General features: G+C 40.1%; 3 protein-coding genes across 4 annotated transcripts in view; 2 read left to right on the forward strand and 1 right to left on the reverse strand.

Annotated features, from left to right (window-relative positions):
• OLAH (oleoyl-ACP hydrolase) overlaps positions 1-6,031 on the forward strand; it is an 11,780-nt gene extending 5,749 nt beyond the window's left edge. For both annotated transcript variants that reach the window (XM_039712920.1, XM_039712913.1), the window contains exons 2-7: positions 513-644; positions 2,291-2,429; positions 3,016-3,115; positions 4,223-4,392; positions 5,299-5,384; positions 5,629-6,031. In XM_039712920.1, the coding sequence (XP_039568854.1) occupies positions 515-644; positions 2,291-2,429; positions 3,016-3,115; positions 4,223-4,392; positions 5,299-5,384; positions 5,629-5,759 (756 nt within the window). In that variant the 5' untranslated portion in view covers positions 513-514 and the 3' untranslated portion in view covers positions 5,760-6,031. The remainder of the gene's footprint in view (positions 1-512; positions 645-2,290; positions 2,430-3,015; positions 3,116-4,222; positions 4,393-5,298; positions 5,385-5,628) is intronic.
• Positions 6,032-6,135: 104 nt separating this feature from the next.
• Positions 6,136-11,963, reverse strand: ACBD7 (acyl-CoA binding domain containing 7). The gene is made up of 4 exons (XM_039712931.1): positions 11,547-11,963; positions 6,671-6,788; positions 6,505-6,567; positions 6,136-6,417 (listed from the first exon to the last, which is right to left on the reverse strand). The coding sequence occupies exons 1-4, from the start codon at positions 11,556-11,558 to the stop codon at positions 6,344-6,346; spliced, it is 267 nt and encodes an 88-aa protein (XP_039568865.1). The 5' UTR covers positions 11,559-11,963; the 3' UTR covers positions 6,136-6,343.
• An 846-nt stretch (positions 11,964-12,809) lies between these two features.
• RPP38 (ribonuclease P/MRP subunit p38) lies at positions 12,810-16,543 on the forward strand. Its single transcript, XM_039712904.1, has 2 exons — positions 12,810-13,243; positions 15,510-16,543. The coding sequence occupies exons 1-2, from the start codon at positions 13,235-13,237 to the stop codon at positions 16,383-16,385; spliced, it is 885 nt and encodes a 294-aa protein (XP_039568838.1). The 5' UTR covers positions 12,810-13,234; the 3' UTR covers positions 16,386-16,543.
• The last annotated feature ends 2,480 nt before the right edge of the window (positions 16,544-19,023 follow it).

Consider the following 19,023-nt stretch of genomic DNA (forward strand, 5'->3'; position numbering starts at 1 on the left):
ATGTTTTCTGAGTTCTTCAGATGGACCTTTTATTTTTGTGTATATCCTAAGAGCATATGTTTTGAAATGATCTTCCTAAAATCAAGAGAACATTGAACTAGGTGGTCCTTATGTTTTCTAAGTTCTTCAGATGGACCTTTTATTTTGTGTATATCCTAAGAGCATATGTTTTGAAATGATCTTCCTAAAATCTCTTAGCAATGTATTTTACTGCTTATAATGTTTGTTGTGGTCAAATGAGCACATATTAACTAAGGGTATTGCCCAATACTATTCTACCATCATTTATAAAAGCAGAACTGATTTACAGTGTTGCAGGAAGATTATCTCATATCTAGCAGATAGTTTTTGTAACACAAACAGTTTTGATGACAGAAACCATTGCACCCTGTTGTTTCAATTTAGACTTAATTCACTCTAATTGTCCTATATCTGAAGAGTCTTGTTCTAGAATGATGGGGTTTTTTTGCTTGTTTTTGTTTTGTTTTGGTTTTTTTTTTTTTCTTTTTAAGAAATGGAAAAGCTGGTTGCTTGTGTACAAAAAAAGCCAGATGCTCTTTGTAGACTGATTTGCTTTCCATGGGCTGGAAGTGGAACTTCACAACTTGCTCAATGGGGCAGACTCTTCAACGACTCAATTGAAGGTTAGTCATTTTGTAGTTGTAGGAGAAGTTAAGCAATTCTGAAATACACATTAGCCAAAATTTTTAATGGAATATAATAGTCTTGAGAGCACCACAATCATTATCCAATGTGTCTTCTCCAGAAAGGAAGGAACTAGCATTCATTAGGAACTAGCATTTCCACTAGGGTACATTTTCTGTACCACCTTGAATCAAATTATATTCGATTGGGTGAAAAAATTATATTCTCAGAGCTATATTTCACAAGATTATAGTGTGCTTGACTGCTTCAGACACTACTGGTATGATTCAGAAACAGAAGTGCACTGAATATTGTTGATAAGCCAGTCTTCAGCAAGGTTAACAGTAAAGATATGAAAACTATTTTTAATTTTGAGAGGCTGAAGAATATCTCTTATCCAGTGTTTGTACTTCTTGTATCAAAACTAAAATTTAATCTATGAATTTTATAACAGTGAAATGATGTTTAGTTACACTATGAAGTAATTCTCATTGCTCACAAGATATATCAGCACTAAAAAGATCTATGCTTGACCTATTTGAAGAGGAACCAAGGCCATTTTCAAAACCTTCCACAAAGAAAAAAGTTTCATATTCGTGAGCATTGCCATTGCACTTTTACCAGTCCTCTAAATGGAAGTGTACTTTCTGGTAAGCAGTTGAACATTGAGTTTTCCTTGAAATTAGGGGGAAAAAAAAAAAAAGGAAGAAGAAAGAAAAAGTTTTTGCCCACTGGAACTGCTTTCAAGAAAGTTACTAAGGAAATGGCCTAGCACCAAGTGCAGACGCAGATGAATAAAGTCAGGGCACACAGCATGTTCTTTCAGGGGTGGTTTCTGCAGAAAGTATAGAAGATGCAAACTTTTCTGTACTGGTATCTATGGTATTAGGTTGTGGTTTAGTCTGTCTCTTCTAGAAGAGTGTGTCTCTCTGTCTCTTTGTGTCTGCCTCTACATAACTAGCAGTATCATGATGTCAAGGAGATTTAAAAAAAACCAAAAAAACAAAAAACCATTTTTTTCTGATCTATTCATTCCTATTACTAAACAGTGAGAAGAAAATCCTCAGTCTTGAAAGGAAAATAGTAAAAGCACATAAATTTTCTTCTCTGTACATAACTATAAATGTAACTATAAACATCTACCAATTTGCACTATGATTCCAGGTTTTCCAATGTGCAGTGCTGAAGAGCTGACAAAGAAGAAAATAGGGATTATACAACTCAAATATAGTTTCACTTACTAATGCTGCCCTTGAAGGGATATATTTTTACATAGCCCTCAAACTTACTATTATTGAAATTAATGAATTTGTGGTTGTTATTAAAACTTATAACAATAAAGTTGCTTTCAAATCTCGGCTGAAATCAGGATCTTGTGGATTCTGACCCAAGGCATTTATCAATCAGATCAGCTGGAGGAGCAACATTTGAGATTAAATGAAGGGTGGAAACCTAATCTCTTGCAGGATTAAATCACAGTAGCAGCAATAGCAAGCAAGTGCACAACTGTACATCAACTGTAAGAAGGATTAATTAAAATAGTATGTATATTCTGCAGAATAATTAAAAAAATTAAAATTATTTTACTGTATCTATTTGGAATAACTATAATTCTTTTCCCTCTCTTCCTTCATCTCTTCTGCAGTGTTCTGTATAAGGCTTCCTGGAAGAGAAACGCGTCTTGGGGAGCCTTTTGCAAAAGACATGACAAGTGTAGTTAATGAAATTACAAGTGTTTTGTTAAAAGAATTGAAAGAAAAACCATTTGCATTTTTTGGTCACAGGTAAAAATATATACATTTTTAGATACCCTGGTGAAGGAGCTTCTATTTCTGAGCTCTAGCAGTAGAGAGTTACTTGTTTTTATTTGCAAAGCCTATAGGAAAAATATGCTTCTGCAAGGATCTTCTGTCAAGTCATCCTAAAACATGCAGTTGCATTCAAAGACACTGTTTATTTATTTATTTATACCTTCAGGTGCAACATCTGAACATGTGTTTCTAATCAATTATAATTGCATTTATTGTTAATATTTTTGCCAGTGCTTGATGTATATGAATGCAGGGGGTGAACCATTCATGAAACACAGATTCTAAAGATTGCTGAGTCTCAAGTATTCAAAATAACTGTTCTTATTGAAAATTAAGGAGACTATTAAAAGAAAGAGAATATGAAAAGATCTTATTTGCAAAATTAGACTGTGTAGGAATTAATGTCAATAAACTAATATCATTATAATCTGCATGTCATATACTGTTTCAGCAATTGTTCAAGATAGTCAGTTAGCACTGAAATTAAAATAATGTTTATATTTTCCATTTTTTATGTGTGTGTTTACTTACTTTGCTTTAATTTCTTGTTTTGCTACAGTTTTGGAACTTACACGAGTTTTGCCGTTGCACTTCATTTGAAAGAAAAGTATGGACTGGAGCCAGTCCATCTTTTCATGTCAGCAGCACATTCCCCAAATGTAAGCCACGGAGTCATTAACATTATGAAACAGAACCATAAATTAGCTACTAAGAGTGAGAATAATATTTTGCAGTATAGTATGCAGAGTAGTTTTAATTTTTAAAAAATTAACATTTCTTCAGAATCTATGGAGTGAAAAGTGTTCTGAGGTAGATGCAGAATATGTAATATTCACTGTTGCTAACCTTAGCCTTGGAAGAACAATCTCCTTAAACTAATGCTGGAACTAATTAATGCTTAAACTAACTAATCCTTAAACTAAACTTCTTTGAGTATTGTGTTATTTAGTATGGCCATTGGCTTAACACTCAAAAATAATCCAACCAAAATTCTAAGTGGTCCTCCTTACTGTGTAATGTGTCAAGTAACTGTCTTTACCTAGTCTTTCATAAACCTGCTGCATCAGCCCTCAACACATTTGTCCAATTTTTTTTCTCTCTCCTCATTCTTTGTAGGATTTTTAATCAGTTTTTTTCTGAGGTTCTGCTCGTTCTGCTAGTCTTTCTCAGAAAAACAGTAGTGGAGTGGCATTTTTTCAGTCCTGTCCTCAGTCAGCATTTTCTATTTCTGTTCTTCAGTTTCTAAGGCTTTTTAGCCCTGACTATGAGCTAGTGATTAATGGAAGCAATTGTTATTCCCACAATAGCATTTTCTATTTCTGTTCTTCATTTTCTAAGGCTTTTTGGCAGCCCTGACTATGAGCTAGTGATTAATGGAAGCAATTGTTATTCCCACAAATTTCCATAATCAGTTGGTTTCTTCAATCCTACATTAGCCAGGTTTATGTCCAGTGCTAGTTTTTTCTTTCTCTTAGATTATTTTATTAGTTGTATTTCAATAGTAAGAGTCAAGCTTGAACACAATAATATTAACAGTTACAAGTTTCAGAAGTACAGAGTACTTGGCTTACTCATAGTTTGTAATTTCAGAAAGCACAGTCTACTAATCCCTTCCATGAAGTGTTCTCTGTGAATGTTAAACGAATCAGCCATCGTATTCTAGAGATGGAAAATTATTTGTACTTTTTCGTAAAATAATTTTAATGAAAAAGTTATTTAAAGTATATTATATACAACATCTGATCTGCTTTGTTTGGTACTCACAGTCTGCAGCATATCTTGCCGTCCAAAGCATAGTCCTACCTGATGGAAGCAATGATCTTCTTGCAATTATGGAGATTCTAGGAGGAAATTTTGAGCTCCCACTTGATAAAGACATTTGGAGAGATACGGCGCTTACTTTCAAAGAGGACGCTAGACTTTTTCAGACATTTTCGTGAGTTTTACAACTTTGTATTACTTCTGTATTTGTATTTTATATTTTTATTTTTGTCTGATCATGTTAAGTTTTCTTTTTTCTTTCTTAGTAACTTGTTCTCATTTCTGTTATAAAAAGAATAAGAAACAGTAAACATAGTTTTTTAACTTTGTGTGCCTTTCTATTAGTTTTCTGGTATTTAAGCCCTAGATGAAACACTGCATACTGCAGCAATCACAACTGTTACTGCAGTAGTGAACCTGTCATGCCAGAATTACAGTTCTACCTATCATCTAAAGTTAGCAGCTACTAAAAGAGTATTCTTGTGTCTTTTATTGTTTTCTGAGATTAACAACCTCAGCTTATCATGCTTCAGGAACACTGCATTCAGCCTCCAGATATAAGGTCCTCTAGCCTAACCAGAAAAAAGAATCCCTGTGTTCTGGGCACCCAGACAGCAACCAGCTTCCTGTGTCCTAACTGTGGTCCCCACTGGACATTACATGACAGTCCACGTAGCTGAGTGGTTAAGGCTTCTTACCTTGGCAAAAACAAGGAAACTCTTGGATGTGGGACCCATTTTGGTCTTAGGAATCTGACACTGAAAGATGCTGAAATGTTAGAACTTGTATATAAGTAGGTAACGTCATTATTTAATGTAGGTAAGAATTTTTATTGCAGGATGAAGCTCTTTTTTTCCCCCAACTATTGGGTCATTCTTTCTTTACAATGTTATATCTAATTGCAGTAGGGTAAGGAGCTAAGAAACTTCCAGAGCATTTTCTTTTCCTGATGTTCTGTATAATCTAACTCCTGAAATTTGCTAAGTTTTGGAGAAGAACAAAAAACCTTTTTTGTATGTGTAAGCAAATTTCAAATATTCGTATCTTATGGAATGTTCTATGACTACTTTTATGTTCACAGATTTGAGAAGACAGAAATGAATACCCCCTTCTCTTGTGATATTACCTACTTTTGTGGGTCTGATGATAAAATATATGATGCAAAAGGTACTTTGCTTAAATGGTTTTCCTCTTATACTTACACATTTTCTTGCTGTATTACACCCATTAATTAGAATTTTCTAGAGTCTACGTCCTTCTTAAAGGAAACAAATCAACACAGCAGTTCCAATATATGAACCAAAAAGTTGATACGGGATTTAAAATAATTACTAAATTCTAGCTTTTAAATAGTTATAAAAAATGATCACAATAATTGACATTTCTCTGACACTTTAAATATCTTTTTTAGGTTGGCGAGAATTAACGAGTGGTGATACTTCCTTTTATGAGCTTCCTGGAGATCACCTTTATCTGCTGAAACCATCTAATGAAAGCTTCTTGATAAAACACATCACAAGAAGCATAGAAAATGTTCTATGAGTATTTCCCTCAATTTTAATTAGCAGAATGTGTAAGGTTAGTCCACAGCAATTTGTAATAAGTCACTTCTTTCTCTACATTGCATCAAGTTATGCCTCAAAGTTGTTCTGTTCCTCATCTGTAATTCTTTATAAGGGGGAGTTTTCCTGATGTTTTGAAAACAAACATTGGCTTTGGATCTTAAAAAATGTTTTATCTTTTCCTTTCATCTTCTTCTCTTGCACATGTACAAACTCTTCACTTCATTCCATAACCTTCTTGGCAAAAAAATTAAGTCTATGTTATTTTACTGTTAAAGCTTCTCTGTTTGTCTGCTCTTGTCAAAATGCTAAATATAATTTAATACCCACAAAAATCCATAATTCTCAAAGAAAGCTTCATTTATTCAGTTCAAATTTATTTAGATTAATATACAAGCTAAAAATAGATTGTATATGTAAATACCCTTTACAGTTAAACAGCTTATGCTTAAAAGATATTAGTGTCAGACCTCACAATAAGGAGTTAGTATTGCATTTTTCTCAACAGAGTTAGTTCATTAGCTACTGAAGAGTTAAGTATTAGTGGGAATTATTTTGAATATTCTAGATCCCATATTTTTCTACCATTGCTCTTGCTTTAGAGATATAGGCATTCATGGCATCCTCCTTTGATAAACCTGCAAAGGAAAGTAGGAGTCATTATCTTTCCTCATTTGTCATCCTATAAACTTGACTACAGGATGTAAATTTAATTGGTGTAACACCTTTTTTCAGGTTCCAAGCCTCCCATTTGGCTTTGCCTTTCAAATCTAGCATTCCTGGACATTCTGCCAAAATAAATGCATAACTTTGGTTATCATACAGATTTGCATAACATTAGATTGATTTTATCAAGATATGAGAGTAAATGTGAAGTATACATAGTAATACCAATATTAATATCTCCAACAGTAGCCTGTTTGTAGAATCCATATAGTTCCTTCAGTTCTTCATCAGTTGGTCGTGTTTTTAATTTCTTTACATCTTCTGCAGCACCATCAAAGTCAGCCTGATGAAAGAACAGAAAGGGTTCTCCTCTCAAGCGGTGTTTTTAAAATATGAGTTGCAAGACACACAGCAGTATCATTAGATATTCTCAAGGAATCACTTGAGTTTAGCAATCAGACAAGGCTTCTTCCCATGAAAGAAGCTTCATAAATGTGTACGTTGTTAGAAAGGGATATAGGCTTGTATGGCTGATAGGGGCAGCCTCCACAATTTATGTGGTGTATATATACAGTCACACTGCAGGTATGAAGCCATTCACTGAACTTTACATCCCACAATAATCTCTGTATGTTTTGACCCTGCCTACACTGTGTTGGCTCAAGTGGTGGAGCTCAAATCCCCTCTGAGTGGTACTGCCCAATTCACCCTCCATTTCCTCTGTTCTGTAATCTGTATGGTTTTGACCCTGCCTGCACTGTGTTGGCTCAAGTGGTGGAGCTCAAATCTCCTCTGAGTGGTGCTGCCCAATTCACCCTCCATTCCTCTGTTCTGCTGACAGGGAATTAGGTACCAACAGCTGGCACAGAGGTAACTCATGGAGATGAGCTACTGCCAGGACCATCTTCCACAGCCAGCTCTGAAACACAGGACAGCACCAGAGTAAAGTGTAAATTTACTCCTTTCATCACTGTGAATTGCACACTCACATCAACCTGAGGCTGTAGCTATTCTTGCTATAAAGCAGGTCTCAGGCTAAGAGACTCTGTTTCATGCCCGGAACATTTCAGAGAGAGATAAATTTTGTAGAGTGACGACAGACTCATCAGGTCACCTCACTCCTCTAATGCAGAATAATACAAGCATTTTAACATGCTATATGCTGGTTTCAACAATTATTTTAGCTTTTGAGTTGGATCTGCATTTATAGAAGCACAGTATATCCTGCACAAACATTTAAAATGTACAAAACCAGGTGTATTGGTTTTGCATGGCCTGCTTTTTGGTAAGTGGGGTGGGATGGGTGGGAGCTAAAAGGGTGGCTTCCATGAGAAGCTGGCCCCATTTGTCTTCTTAAAGATCTGACACTTGGTCATTCAATAAAGTATATGATTTGGCAGTTTCTGCACTAAATTCTAGATTAAATTACTTCCAAATTATATTTTTAAATCTAAAACTTTATATTATAAAACATGTAATTACTTACGTAGTTTGTTTCTGTTTTAATAAAAATAATTTTCAATGTTACTAAGATGCAACTATACCATAGAACCATAGAAAAACATGAAGCTTTAAGTCCAACTTTTTGTGTCTGATTTCTCTTAAGAAAATCTGTAGATTTTTTTTCCCAAACAAGTATTTGAGAGTCCTGCAAAACAAGTACAAGATTTTTCTAAACCAAACAGCTCAGAATACGTTCATATGCTATGTATATACGTTATATGTAATTTAGATAAACCAAAACTGTGTGCTCTAGAGTACATATAAAAGCTGAATCAATAATGTTGAAATAGCCTTACAGCATCCCTTCTCAGCTTTTTGGGGTTTTTTGTAATATTAATATTTGCTTTTGTGAAAATCTTCAAATCTTATTTTTTCTTCGTATGCTGTATTGTCCATTGGACTCCTTCTGCACAGCAACTGTACCTGGATTTGCTACAACCACCTGAAATGCTTCAACAAGTTCAGATGTTATGCTCAGTTTTAATTTTTCACAAAAAATTGCTGAGACCCATAATAAGTAAGTAAATAACGCTGTTGTTCCTTTCAGCAGCAAACCCAGACTGGTGCCTCCATGTGTTTGAGGCCAGGAAGTCACACCAGCACAGCCAGAGAATTTAGGGTTTGGGGCAGAAGCACCTTGCCCTGTGTCTTAAGCACAGCATGAGTGCCTTCAGCCTGGGAGCTCACACTGTTGGTACAGATGTATAAAAGGGATGGGCATTCACTTATGAAAATAAATGTGATGACTTACTGCTCAAGGGTTTTTTCAATAGGTACAATTTTATTAAAATAAATATTTCATTATTAATCCAAATATCAGAAATGTGACATTCTTAACTATAACTATGACTGCCTCCTCCATCGCAGACATCTCTTAATATTATCCACACGTGCAAACAAAAGCAGGACTCTGTTAACTGTAAGATTTAAAACTGGTATCAATAATAAACCATAACTAGGTTGCCGTATTGTTTAAAGTTTAAATAAGTTACTACTGCATGTGAGCTTCTGCCAGCACTGATGTACAAGGACCATTCAAATCTGTGAAAATCTTTCACAAGTCTGGAATTGTTTTCTGATCTAAACTTCTGTCCTGGTTTTGTCTGAAGTATAGTTTATTTTCTCCCTAGTACCTGCTACAGGACAGTGTTTTGGGTACAGGATGAGAATAATGTTGATTTATTATTTATAATTATTTATTAATTTAAAACTGATGTTTTGCTTGTTGCTGAGCAGTGCTTGCACTGAGTCAAGGACTTTTCAGTGTCTCACAGTCTGAATGTGAGGAGCTACACAAGAATCCGGGGAAATGGGGGGAACACCTCTGGGACAGCTGACCAAACTGGCCAAAGGGATGTTCCACACTACAGAACATCCATGTCCAGTGTAGAAACTGGGAGAAGCTGGCCAAAATGGACTGATTGCTGCTCAGGGATGGCTTCAGCCTTGGTCAATGGGTAGTGATCAATCTGTGCATCACTTGCTTCTCCTGGGTTTAATGGCACACGCACTGTCTCCCTCTCTCATTACTATTCTCACAGGGCTATATTTTACTTCTTAAAAAAATTATTAAACTATTCTTATCTCAGCCCATGAGTTTTTGCTTCCTCCCCCTTTTCCCCAGCACTGATTCTCCTCCCCATGCCACTGCAGGCGAAGCAGGTGAGCAAGTGAACTGCATGGCACTTATTTGCTGGGTAGTGTTAAACCACGACAACGTCACAGTAAGAATGAACCAGAAGCCCTGGTCAATTGTACGACACAAAAGATAAAAAAGTAAGTTAAGGAAACCATTAAGTTAATAGCCTTATTTTCCTATAATTTTATTCTATTTGCATCTATAGGCAACTATCACAAGATAGTTTAAATATTTGCAAAGGAATGTCTTACAGAGCAAGAAAGGTGCAGAAATGAAATCTAAATACTAAACCTTTTGTTCTTTATCCCCCTCTAGCCAATCATTCTGCACAGACTGTTGCTTAGGATTTGCCTGCTTACACAACATGCTTATGAGCAGCCTGTAAAAACATAATTTCCTTTTAATCATGTGCCGATAAAATTCCCTTTAACTCCTCAAATAAAGAGCATAAAAATATATACAGGCATAAACAAGCACATGTGTCTTAAAGATAAAAGCACAAATTGTCAGACCATTATCAAACACTGCCTTTTTGCAAAGAAAAAAGCTTGAATGAATTCTTCATTTACAGTGGAATATTTTACCATTTTGCAAAACTTATAAATATTTTTCAGCCTCACAAAATAGACCATTATTTTATTCATTTGACCTCATTCCCATACAGCCAGATTCAGTAAAGTTATGGATATGGTTGGTAACTGACAACCAAACCAATGTGGACAAAAAAGCTCTAGAATGTAAAATGCAGAATGTGTACAGCATCTTAAATTTTTTTTGTGTGATTTTTATGCAAAAGTGTAACTGTATACAGCTATGGAACAGCATATATACTGCACTCAGCTCTTTCTTATCATAATTTATGGCTCATTGCTTAATCATCAGGCTACTAAATTCACTTTCTAGACTGAATTCGAGGCAGAATAAAACAAGCTATAGTTTCAGTAATTATTAATTATGCAAAGGTGGTGTTATGTTTGGGATTTGGCAGTTTTGACCCACTGAAAAAAGAGATTTCTTCTTAGCTGTAACACAGCACAATGAAACCTCTGTGCTATTCAGCATAATTGCAGCTCAGAAGAAAATTGCTAAGCTGCTGGCAGTGCACTCCCTGCATCTAGGTCAGAGCATTGTGCTGCTCACTCTTTGCAAAATGCACACTAACTAAGCTGAGACAGACATAATGAGACAGGGATACAAGAGCTTGCAAATCTTGAAAGTGAAAGGGATAATAGGAAAGCCTAAAGAAGAAAATCAGCTTAATCTATCAGGACATGGCCAAGACAAGGAAGTATTCATAACTTCCCACAAAGGTAGGAGGCTAAAATCCAGCAATAAAGATAATTTCCTCAACAGCTATTTAAAGCCACTATCAGAGAGTACATAAAAGGAAGCTCTCTCTCTAGCCAGAAGGTAAGAAAGTAGAAGCTCTCCTACCAAAACACAAACCTATCAAAATGTAGCAGTCCAAAGATACATACACTCTAAAAAATACACACAATTTCCTTAAAAATTATTTACACTTCCCAAATGCACATATAACACTGTCTCAGTGTTAGAAATTTCCCTCCTCCTTTAACAGCTCCAAGCAACCAGCTAGATCCTAAAAACATAAATATGTACCTGACTTTCCCTCCTAGCAAACTCAGATGCACACCTGAAGAAACATAATTCATGCATACCCTGAAGAGGTAAAATTACATGACCCATTAAAAAAATCCAAAACATTACATGACCCATGAAACAGTTCAAATTAACCAGCTTGTTTCTCATCCTCCACTTGTGAAAACTAATGCACTATTTAACCTCCAAGGGTTTAGGCAGATTTCCCTCGCCACAAGGTAACCTTGATTTTGCAGTAAAAATCCTTATGCGGAAGAAATTCCTCAGTCTCCAGCACGGCATTACACAGAGGCACAGCGCATCCCCCTCCTGTGTCTCCCCAGATGCAGAAGCGCGTACCTGAAGGGTCATGATGCTGCGGGGATGCGCAGGGAACGGCCTCGCTCCTTCTCCGCCGGGGACGCGGCGCGTCTGCCAGCGGGCTCGGGCGGCGCTGGGATGGAGCCCGTGAGCTCGGCCGGCACGGAGCAGGCTGGCAGCACACCGGGACTCGCTGCCACCGCGGCCCTCGCACCCGCCGGGACAACTGAGCGGCGACAGCGCCGGGAAGGGGCGCGGGGGCGGGAGCAGAGCCCCCAGTGGTCTCCGCTGGAAGCCTGAGCTCCGGCAATGCCCCTGAGGATCAGGGCGCCAGGCTGAGAGCAGTGATACAGCAAGATTCCCAAGCCGTTTGCTTCACAAAGGAATTTCTTGAGCGATTTGAACTGCAACCAGTCCAGTTATTGGAACTGTTCCTTCTGCCGCAGTCCCTGCCCATGCCCGTGCCCAGCCAACCTGGGACTCGCACCCTGCAGCTGCAGCTCTGGAAAACACGTGGGTCATCCCAAGGATACCTTACACAAGGGCTACACACACAAAAATACTCTGTGAATGCTGGTTTTTAATATGCTCTACTAAGTACAGAATAAAAAGAATATTAAATTAATTGATAAACTACTGTACAAGTGTAACCACTGAAAAAAAAAAACACCCCAAAAACTACCCTACAAGTAGAAGACCACTGAAGAAAAAAAAAAAAACATTGATAAACTACCCTACAAGTGTAACCACTGAAGAAAAAAAAAATCGATCCCTCTTGTATCAACGAATTATTTATATTCATGCCTCTGTACATTTATGTACATCATTCCCTAAGCACAGTATGATCTATGGTAGGTACTTCTGCATTTTTTAGCTGCTAACTTCCATAAAACCATAACAAAAAAGTCATTAAGGGGAAACAAATCCAGGTTAAACTAAGTAAGGAATTAACAAGGAAACAATTCATGTAAATGTAAGTAAGTAGGAGATTTTAAAAATGGAAGAATTTCTGAATCACTGGTGCCCTAGCGAAGAAGCTCTGCTCTTTCAGGGCCAAGAAGCTGTGCTTAACCATGCTGTGCACTACGGTGAATGTGGAAAATGAACGCACTTGTGAAGATTTGTTACAGGCTGAGGGCACATTGCTGCAAACACTGAATGGAACCACTCCTTCCTGCCACCTTGGTCACAGCACACCATGTCCGTGCACAGCACGGCGCACCCCGCACTGCAGCGAGGGACTCCCCCGCGGCTGTGAAGTCGCTTTGAAGCACCGGGTGACCTGGCCCTGACTGGCTTAGCTGACATGCGACTAAGGAAGTTTGCCGTCGCCTATGCGGCAACCTTCGGGAGCGCTCGAGCCCTGGGAACGCCAGCACCGAGCCTACGGTGAGACCCGCCAAGGGCGGGCCGCCAGCACCAGCACTCACGGCTCTGCATCACCGCTACGGCCGCTGCGCCATGCGGCCTCGAGCGCAGCGCGGGCACCGCCCGCCGAGCCGCCACAGCAGCGCACACACTGCCCCTGCTAGGCCCGCTCCCGGCTAGGCCGGCTCCCTGCTAGGCTCATTCCCGGCTAGACCCGCTCCCTGCTAGGCCGGCACACTGCCCCGCCGCGGAGAGACTCGCCCCGCCGCGCCCGGGGGCGGAGCGGGGCCGGGGGCGGAGCGGGGCCGGGGGCGGAGCGGGGCCGGGTTGCATCCCGCGGCGTGCTCCTGGAGCGCGGGATGGCTGAGGTAGGACTGGCTTTGCGCTGCCGGGTGCGGAGCAGCTGCGGCCGGGGCCCCGCGGTGGGGCAGCCGGAGGCCGCTCCGCTCCCCGGGCCCGGGCCGGCCCGCGGTGCTTGGCGGGTGAGGGGCGGCGGCCCGCGATGCTGCGGTCCGGGAAGAGGGTGCTGCGGTCTCGGAGCCCCCGCCCCACAGGGCCCCGCAGCGCGCTGTGCTGGGGCCGTGCTCAGCCCGCGCTCCCGTCGCCGGGAGCGGAGGAGCCCGCGGGCGCTCCGCAGAGGAAGCGGCCGGGCGGGCTCCCGGCGGAGGCGCTGGCGGGCGGCGTTTGTCCATCTCCCTTCCGCCGGAAGCGAGGGGCCGCCACCCTGGTGCCAGGTGGAGGAGCTGTGTTCGTTTGTTCACTCGTTGCTCTGTTTCCTTTTTCCTGCACGCTTGTTTTCCTCAGGAATGCCCATTTTGAAAGGAAAGATGTAATCTTTGAACTGTGAACATGTTCCGTGGTTTTTTTTTCTTCTACGTGTCTGTTGCTGATTTTGCTTGTCCAAAGTCATCAGAGCATCCCTAATTGAAAGCTTTAAAAAGTGATAACCCAGAGCTCATTTTTTAAAGACAATCACAAGCTGCCATTCTAACTGAGTCACACATAAGAATTCTTGTGGTCATTTCCATTTTTTAGTTGTTTCACTTTTTGGTTGTTGCTACTGTGATGGTAAGCAAAAGGGATTAGATAACTGCACAAATGATAGCTCCATGAAGGACTAATAGGTTAAATCGGCACATCTTTATTCTTCCATCCCAGATGCAGCCATTCTGGGTGCTTGGGAGCTGAGGGGAATGCCAGTCCTGTCCTCCCCAGGTGGTTTCTCCAGTTTCCACTGTTGCAGCAGATAACTGGATTACTGATATGGCCTAGAGTATTCCATAGATTATTCTGACAGTACTGAAGAGTGCCCCGGTGCTTTGTTTTGTATTTTGGAATTCTCTGTTTTACTGTTCTCAGAAAATGCCTTCAGTGGTTTTGACTTTCATTTTGGGTAACAGTTCACATTGCACTGATACAACTCTGTTCAAGGTGGAATCATAGACCATCCTCAGTTGGACAGAATTCACAAGGATCATCAAATCCAGCTCCTGACCTTTTCAGTCCAACTCGTGGACTGCCCCCAGAGTCAGACCATGTGCATCTTTCTCCCACTGTCCTCCAGACTAGAGTTTAACTGAGTGAAAATCTATCCAGACAGATGTTGCTTGATGGCAGTACACTTGGGTGAAGATGGTATTTGTCTTTTTATGTCAAGGTAGCTCACTACCAGTACACAGAGAACTGGTATGACTAGTAAAATGGTATCTTTTGGGTGGCAGCTTTTAGGTGTTCATGAGCTGTACATAAATGCAATCTGTATGCCTGCCTGGGTAACTAGGAAACCAAGGAGGGAGTCATGTCATGGTTCCCCTAATTAGAAACTTGAGCTGTGCTTATTCTGTGAGCTTGCCTTTGTAATAGTGGAGATGTTCCCAAGCAGGAGCATGAGAGCTTTGCAGTTTACCAGGGACTGTCATCAGGCTTGACCTCATGTCTTCACTGATACTCTGGACTAGATCAATCAGAGCAAGAGCAATTACACTTCCTCTGCTCCTGTTCAGTTCTTCTCACCCCTGAAGGCATTGTCCAGGTGAACAAAAGATCCCTTCTGAACTTTTGGAGGCATGCAGGGGATTGCCTTCCTTCCCTGAAAGCATAAACTGTTAAAGAGTCTGCAAGTTTTTATTGTATCTTCCAAATACAGAAAAAATACAAAGGCATGGACTAAAGGTTGAAAAAACAGATGTATAAAATTCCTAAATAAATTCAAGAACTTGTTTTTTCATGTTGTGATTCAGTTTTTGCCTTTCTTTTTCCCCTCCCATGTCACGGGGGGCAATGCAGCTGTGCAGCAGTGAAAATGGAGTGGTCCTTCAACCTGTGATTCTGGGGATGGGCTGTTGTTTGGTTGGGCTTGTGGTTTTTTTACATCTGTAATACCTCCAGCTGCTTTTTTTCTGCTTTAGAAGGGTCTTTTGTCACTGCTGTTGCCATACTGTCCTGTCCAGCTTTTTTTATTTCTTAAAAAAAACCCAGCTCCACACCTGCCCTGTGGAAAATGTGTGAGGTTGATAGATGCCAGTGTCACTAACATGCAGTGTTTCTCTTCTGCATTCCCAGAAGAAGCTTCTGGTAGCAATGTCCACAGCAGACAGTACAGTATTTGAACTAATGTTTTGCTCTTCTTCTCAGGGTGACGAAACACAGAACGACCTCAGGATGTCTGTAATTCAGCAAGGGACGGCAACACTTCGGAAAGCAAAGAAAACCACTGTAAAAACATGTCTAGATAACCCCTTTGTTTTCCAGTGGAAAACCATAGATGGAGAAGATATGCATTTTATACTAGAGACCTTAGAAGAAAGGATTAAACACATTGGACTTAAAAAGATTGAGAGTCCAAGAAAGAAAAAACGTTCCCTTACAAAAAAACAAACAGAAGGAAAGTGTGATGCTGGCACCAATGATTTCCCTAAAGAGGAAGCAGAAAGCCACCAACAAAAACCAGGATGGACTGACATAAGTATCAGAAGACAGCTTGCTATTGGAGTTAATGAAGTTACAAAAGCATTGGAAAAAAATGAACTTCTTCTCTTGCTGGTGTGCAAGTCTGCCAAACCCGCCATGATCACGTCGCACCTGATGGAGCTGAGCGCGAGCCGCGCCACGCCGGCGGGGCAGGTGCCGCGGCTCAGCGACACCGTCGCGCCCCTCCTCGGCCTGACGTCCATCTTAGCACTCGGCTTCAAAAAGCACTCTGACAAATTCACTGAGGCAATAGCAGCCATAATTCCAAAGATACCGGCCTTGGAAGTGCCGTGGTTCCAGTACAGAACTGAAGAACCCGTGGCTTATGCAGATACAGATTCTTCAGACAATCTGGAACCTGAAGAGCTTGCAGAGGTGCTGGAGGATAAGCTCACAAGTCAGAAGCGGAAGCATAAGGAAAGCAATCAGCCTGATCTTTCAAATGTAATTTTGCAGCCTTTGAAAATCAAGAAACTTGTCCCAAATCCCAATAAGATAAAGAAACCACCTCGCAAAAAGAAAAAGGCTTTTTCAGCATAACTGAGTTTGGTTCTTTCTATTAAATAGAATTTTAAATGCTGGATGGAGTACAGTTCTAACAGTTCTTTTAGGCTTTACAGTGTAAAGGTCTTGAATACAAGGTGAACTTCATGTTGCACTTGAGGTACTTTCTGCTTTAATAAAAAATATTCCTCAGACTTGAGTGTTAGTCTTTACTGGGGGTAAATATTTTCATTTGCAGCTGGAGATCAGAGTTAAAGCCGGTAATGAACATGCCAAAGTAATTTTAAGACATAATTTATACTTCTTTGGAATGAATACAAAGCATTAAATGAACTTTGTCTTTTTACACAGATGAACATGCTTGAAGCAAGAGATTTAAGTATAATTACTCAAACAAATAAATACCAAAAGTGAAAGTTTATTTAAACAAAGGTCCATGCCAGTATAAGTCTCTTAAAGCTGGGTTCAAGTAAATAGCACAGGCAGACTTCCCTTCTGAACTCTTATTATAGTTTGCTCTGCTGAACAACTTGTTTTTGGTCTCAAATGTATGCAGACTTGGGTTCCACCTGATACCTGGTGCATGGTATGCTGAAGGAAAAGCTGTTTCCAAATACAAAACCAAATTACTACTGCTGCGGTATTAAAAAAAATACTTCCATATGCAAACTATTAACACATATCCTGTGAGAAAATGTAAACCTAAACTCCATTAGATCTCTAAATGAAATCTAAAATTATTTCCCAGGAAATTGACATAAGCCATATACTGTTTTATATAAAGTAGATGAGAACTGTTACTGCTACAAGACTGAACATGTAATTTCTGAGTTTCCTTTAATTTTATTGGGGACCATGAACAATTTCCTAATGAGGGAGCTGGGTTGTAGGAAGGAAGGGAGATAGCACTGCAATTCAGGCAATCAACAGCCTAGGAATTTACTTGTAGAAGAAAGCGTAAATAAAATACCTCAACTGACTAACTTTTGTTGTTCCTTAAAAGATATAATTTACATGTATTTTTCAGAGATTTATTAATCCAGACTTCCACTGGATACAGCTCATCTGTATTTTGAATTTATTTAGAGATTACTTCAGTTCATGATACCAATGATGAAGGCAGGCAGTAGCAATGAGCAGTGATTGTGCTTCAAGTTTAAATACAGCATTTAATGCTACAATTTTTGTCCACGTCTGAGAGTGCAAGAAGAGGTGAAATTTCTTTGCCTTAGTTCATAGTCCTTTATACATGGCATTTTTTCTGAATTTCGGTGCATAAAACTTGGAAGGCATGCTAGCAACTAGTGTGTTTCATTCCCAGGCTGGCTAACCATAGCATAAGATCATAGCATTTAGACAGAGCATAAGGATTAGCTTTGGTAAAAAACAAGCACAGCAATCATCCTTCAAGCACTTCACTGCCTACCCAGGTCTATCTCAGTCTTCAGGGATTTGGGTTCCTGCTGCAGACAGGAAGTTACTTTGGGAAAGAAATAACAAATGTTTAAAAAGCCAGGTGGGAATGGTGGTAGAGCAAGCTTTACATTTGCCAGTCCTTTGCAAACACCTATTAGGTTCTCAGGAGTCTTACCTTCATAGCAGGACTAATGCACACAGGTTCAACCTTGGAAACAAGAGAAGGATCTCCTACTGAGCTCCTGACAGTGGCCCCACAGATCACACTGATATTCACCTTTTGTTTAGTACCTGCTTAGGAAGTCAAAGTGAGTTGCCACAATTTTCACCTCTGTAGTCTTATTATGGGGGTGCAAGCTGGGACACTTTCAAGATTCAAGTTCTCTTGATGCTGTGATACTTCAGCAAAACACTACAAGTGAAGAGCACACAGCAGGGGCAGAAGAGGCCATGCTTAACACACACAAGTCCATGAACAGAACTCTTCAAGAGCTGCCCCAAGACTCAGGCTTAGATGCCTGCTTCCCTCATGCTCTGGCTGATAAATTTTCTCTCAGCTACAGTGCTGCACAGCTTCTACAGGAGCATGTCTTTGCCCTCCAGCCCCCTAGTGAACATGCAGAGGGAGCCAGACATTACAGTTTAACCCCTGGATTCAGAAGCAAATGGCACTATTTTACTAGAAGAGAGCAAGACTGGCCATGCTCCTTCCTTCATGTGCCCTAACCTGAAGATTTAGCAGAAGCCAGGCTCCAGGAAACCCATGTTCAAGTCTGTCTTCTACCTGGACATACTTGGTCCTATCACGGCCTCAGTTTTACAAAGGACAATACTTGGGAGGATCTGCATTCTGATTTCAGAGGAGAAAAGAAATCATCTGCCTAACATTTCTTCCACTCACAATTTTTTGAGGGGAAGGAAGGCAGAGAACATGAACATATCCTTCACCTGGGCTGTAAGGAAGTATCTTAGCCATGAGGACAGAGCTATGTCCTGCTGCCCCACCTCACCTCAGGCTGAGTGAGGACTGCTGAGGCTCTGCCTTTAAGAGCTGAAGCAGAACACAATGAGCTCCTTGGTGAACCTCATCCCACAGCGCTCCAGGAAAATGCCTCCCAAGGAGGCACCATCTTGTCTTCTAGGGGTTAAAAACTGAAGTCTTTGATGGGGTCAAGATTAAATCCTTCTTGTTACTTCAGGTATCACTACAATCAATTACATTTTCAGGCACTTAATTCTGCTCAGGCCTCACACAGAG

The sequence above is a fragment of the Passer montanus genome, unplaced genomic scaffold (assembly GCF_014805655.1).
Source record: "Passer montanus isolate IOZ18808 unplaced genomic scaffold, ASM1480565v1 scaffold10, whole genome shotgun sequence".
In the NCBI taxonomy this organism is placed as follows: domain Eukaryota; kingdom Metazoa; phylum Chordata; class Aves; order Passeriformes; family Passeridae; genus Passer; species Passer montanus.

What these genes read in the sequence shown, in the direction of transcription:
- ACBD7 (XM_039712931.1), bottom strand. An exon ending in TGTTGGAGATATTAATATTG is followed by an intron (nt 6,568 to 6,670) that starts GTATTACTATGT and finishes TTATTTTGGCAG; the next exon opens with AATGTCCAGGAATGCTAGAT. An exon ending in GGCTTGGAACCTGAAAAAAG is followed by an intron (nt 6,418 to 6,504) that starts GTGTTACACCAA and finishes TTTCCTTTGCAG; the next exon opens with GTTTATCAAAGGAGGATGCC.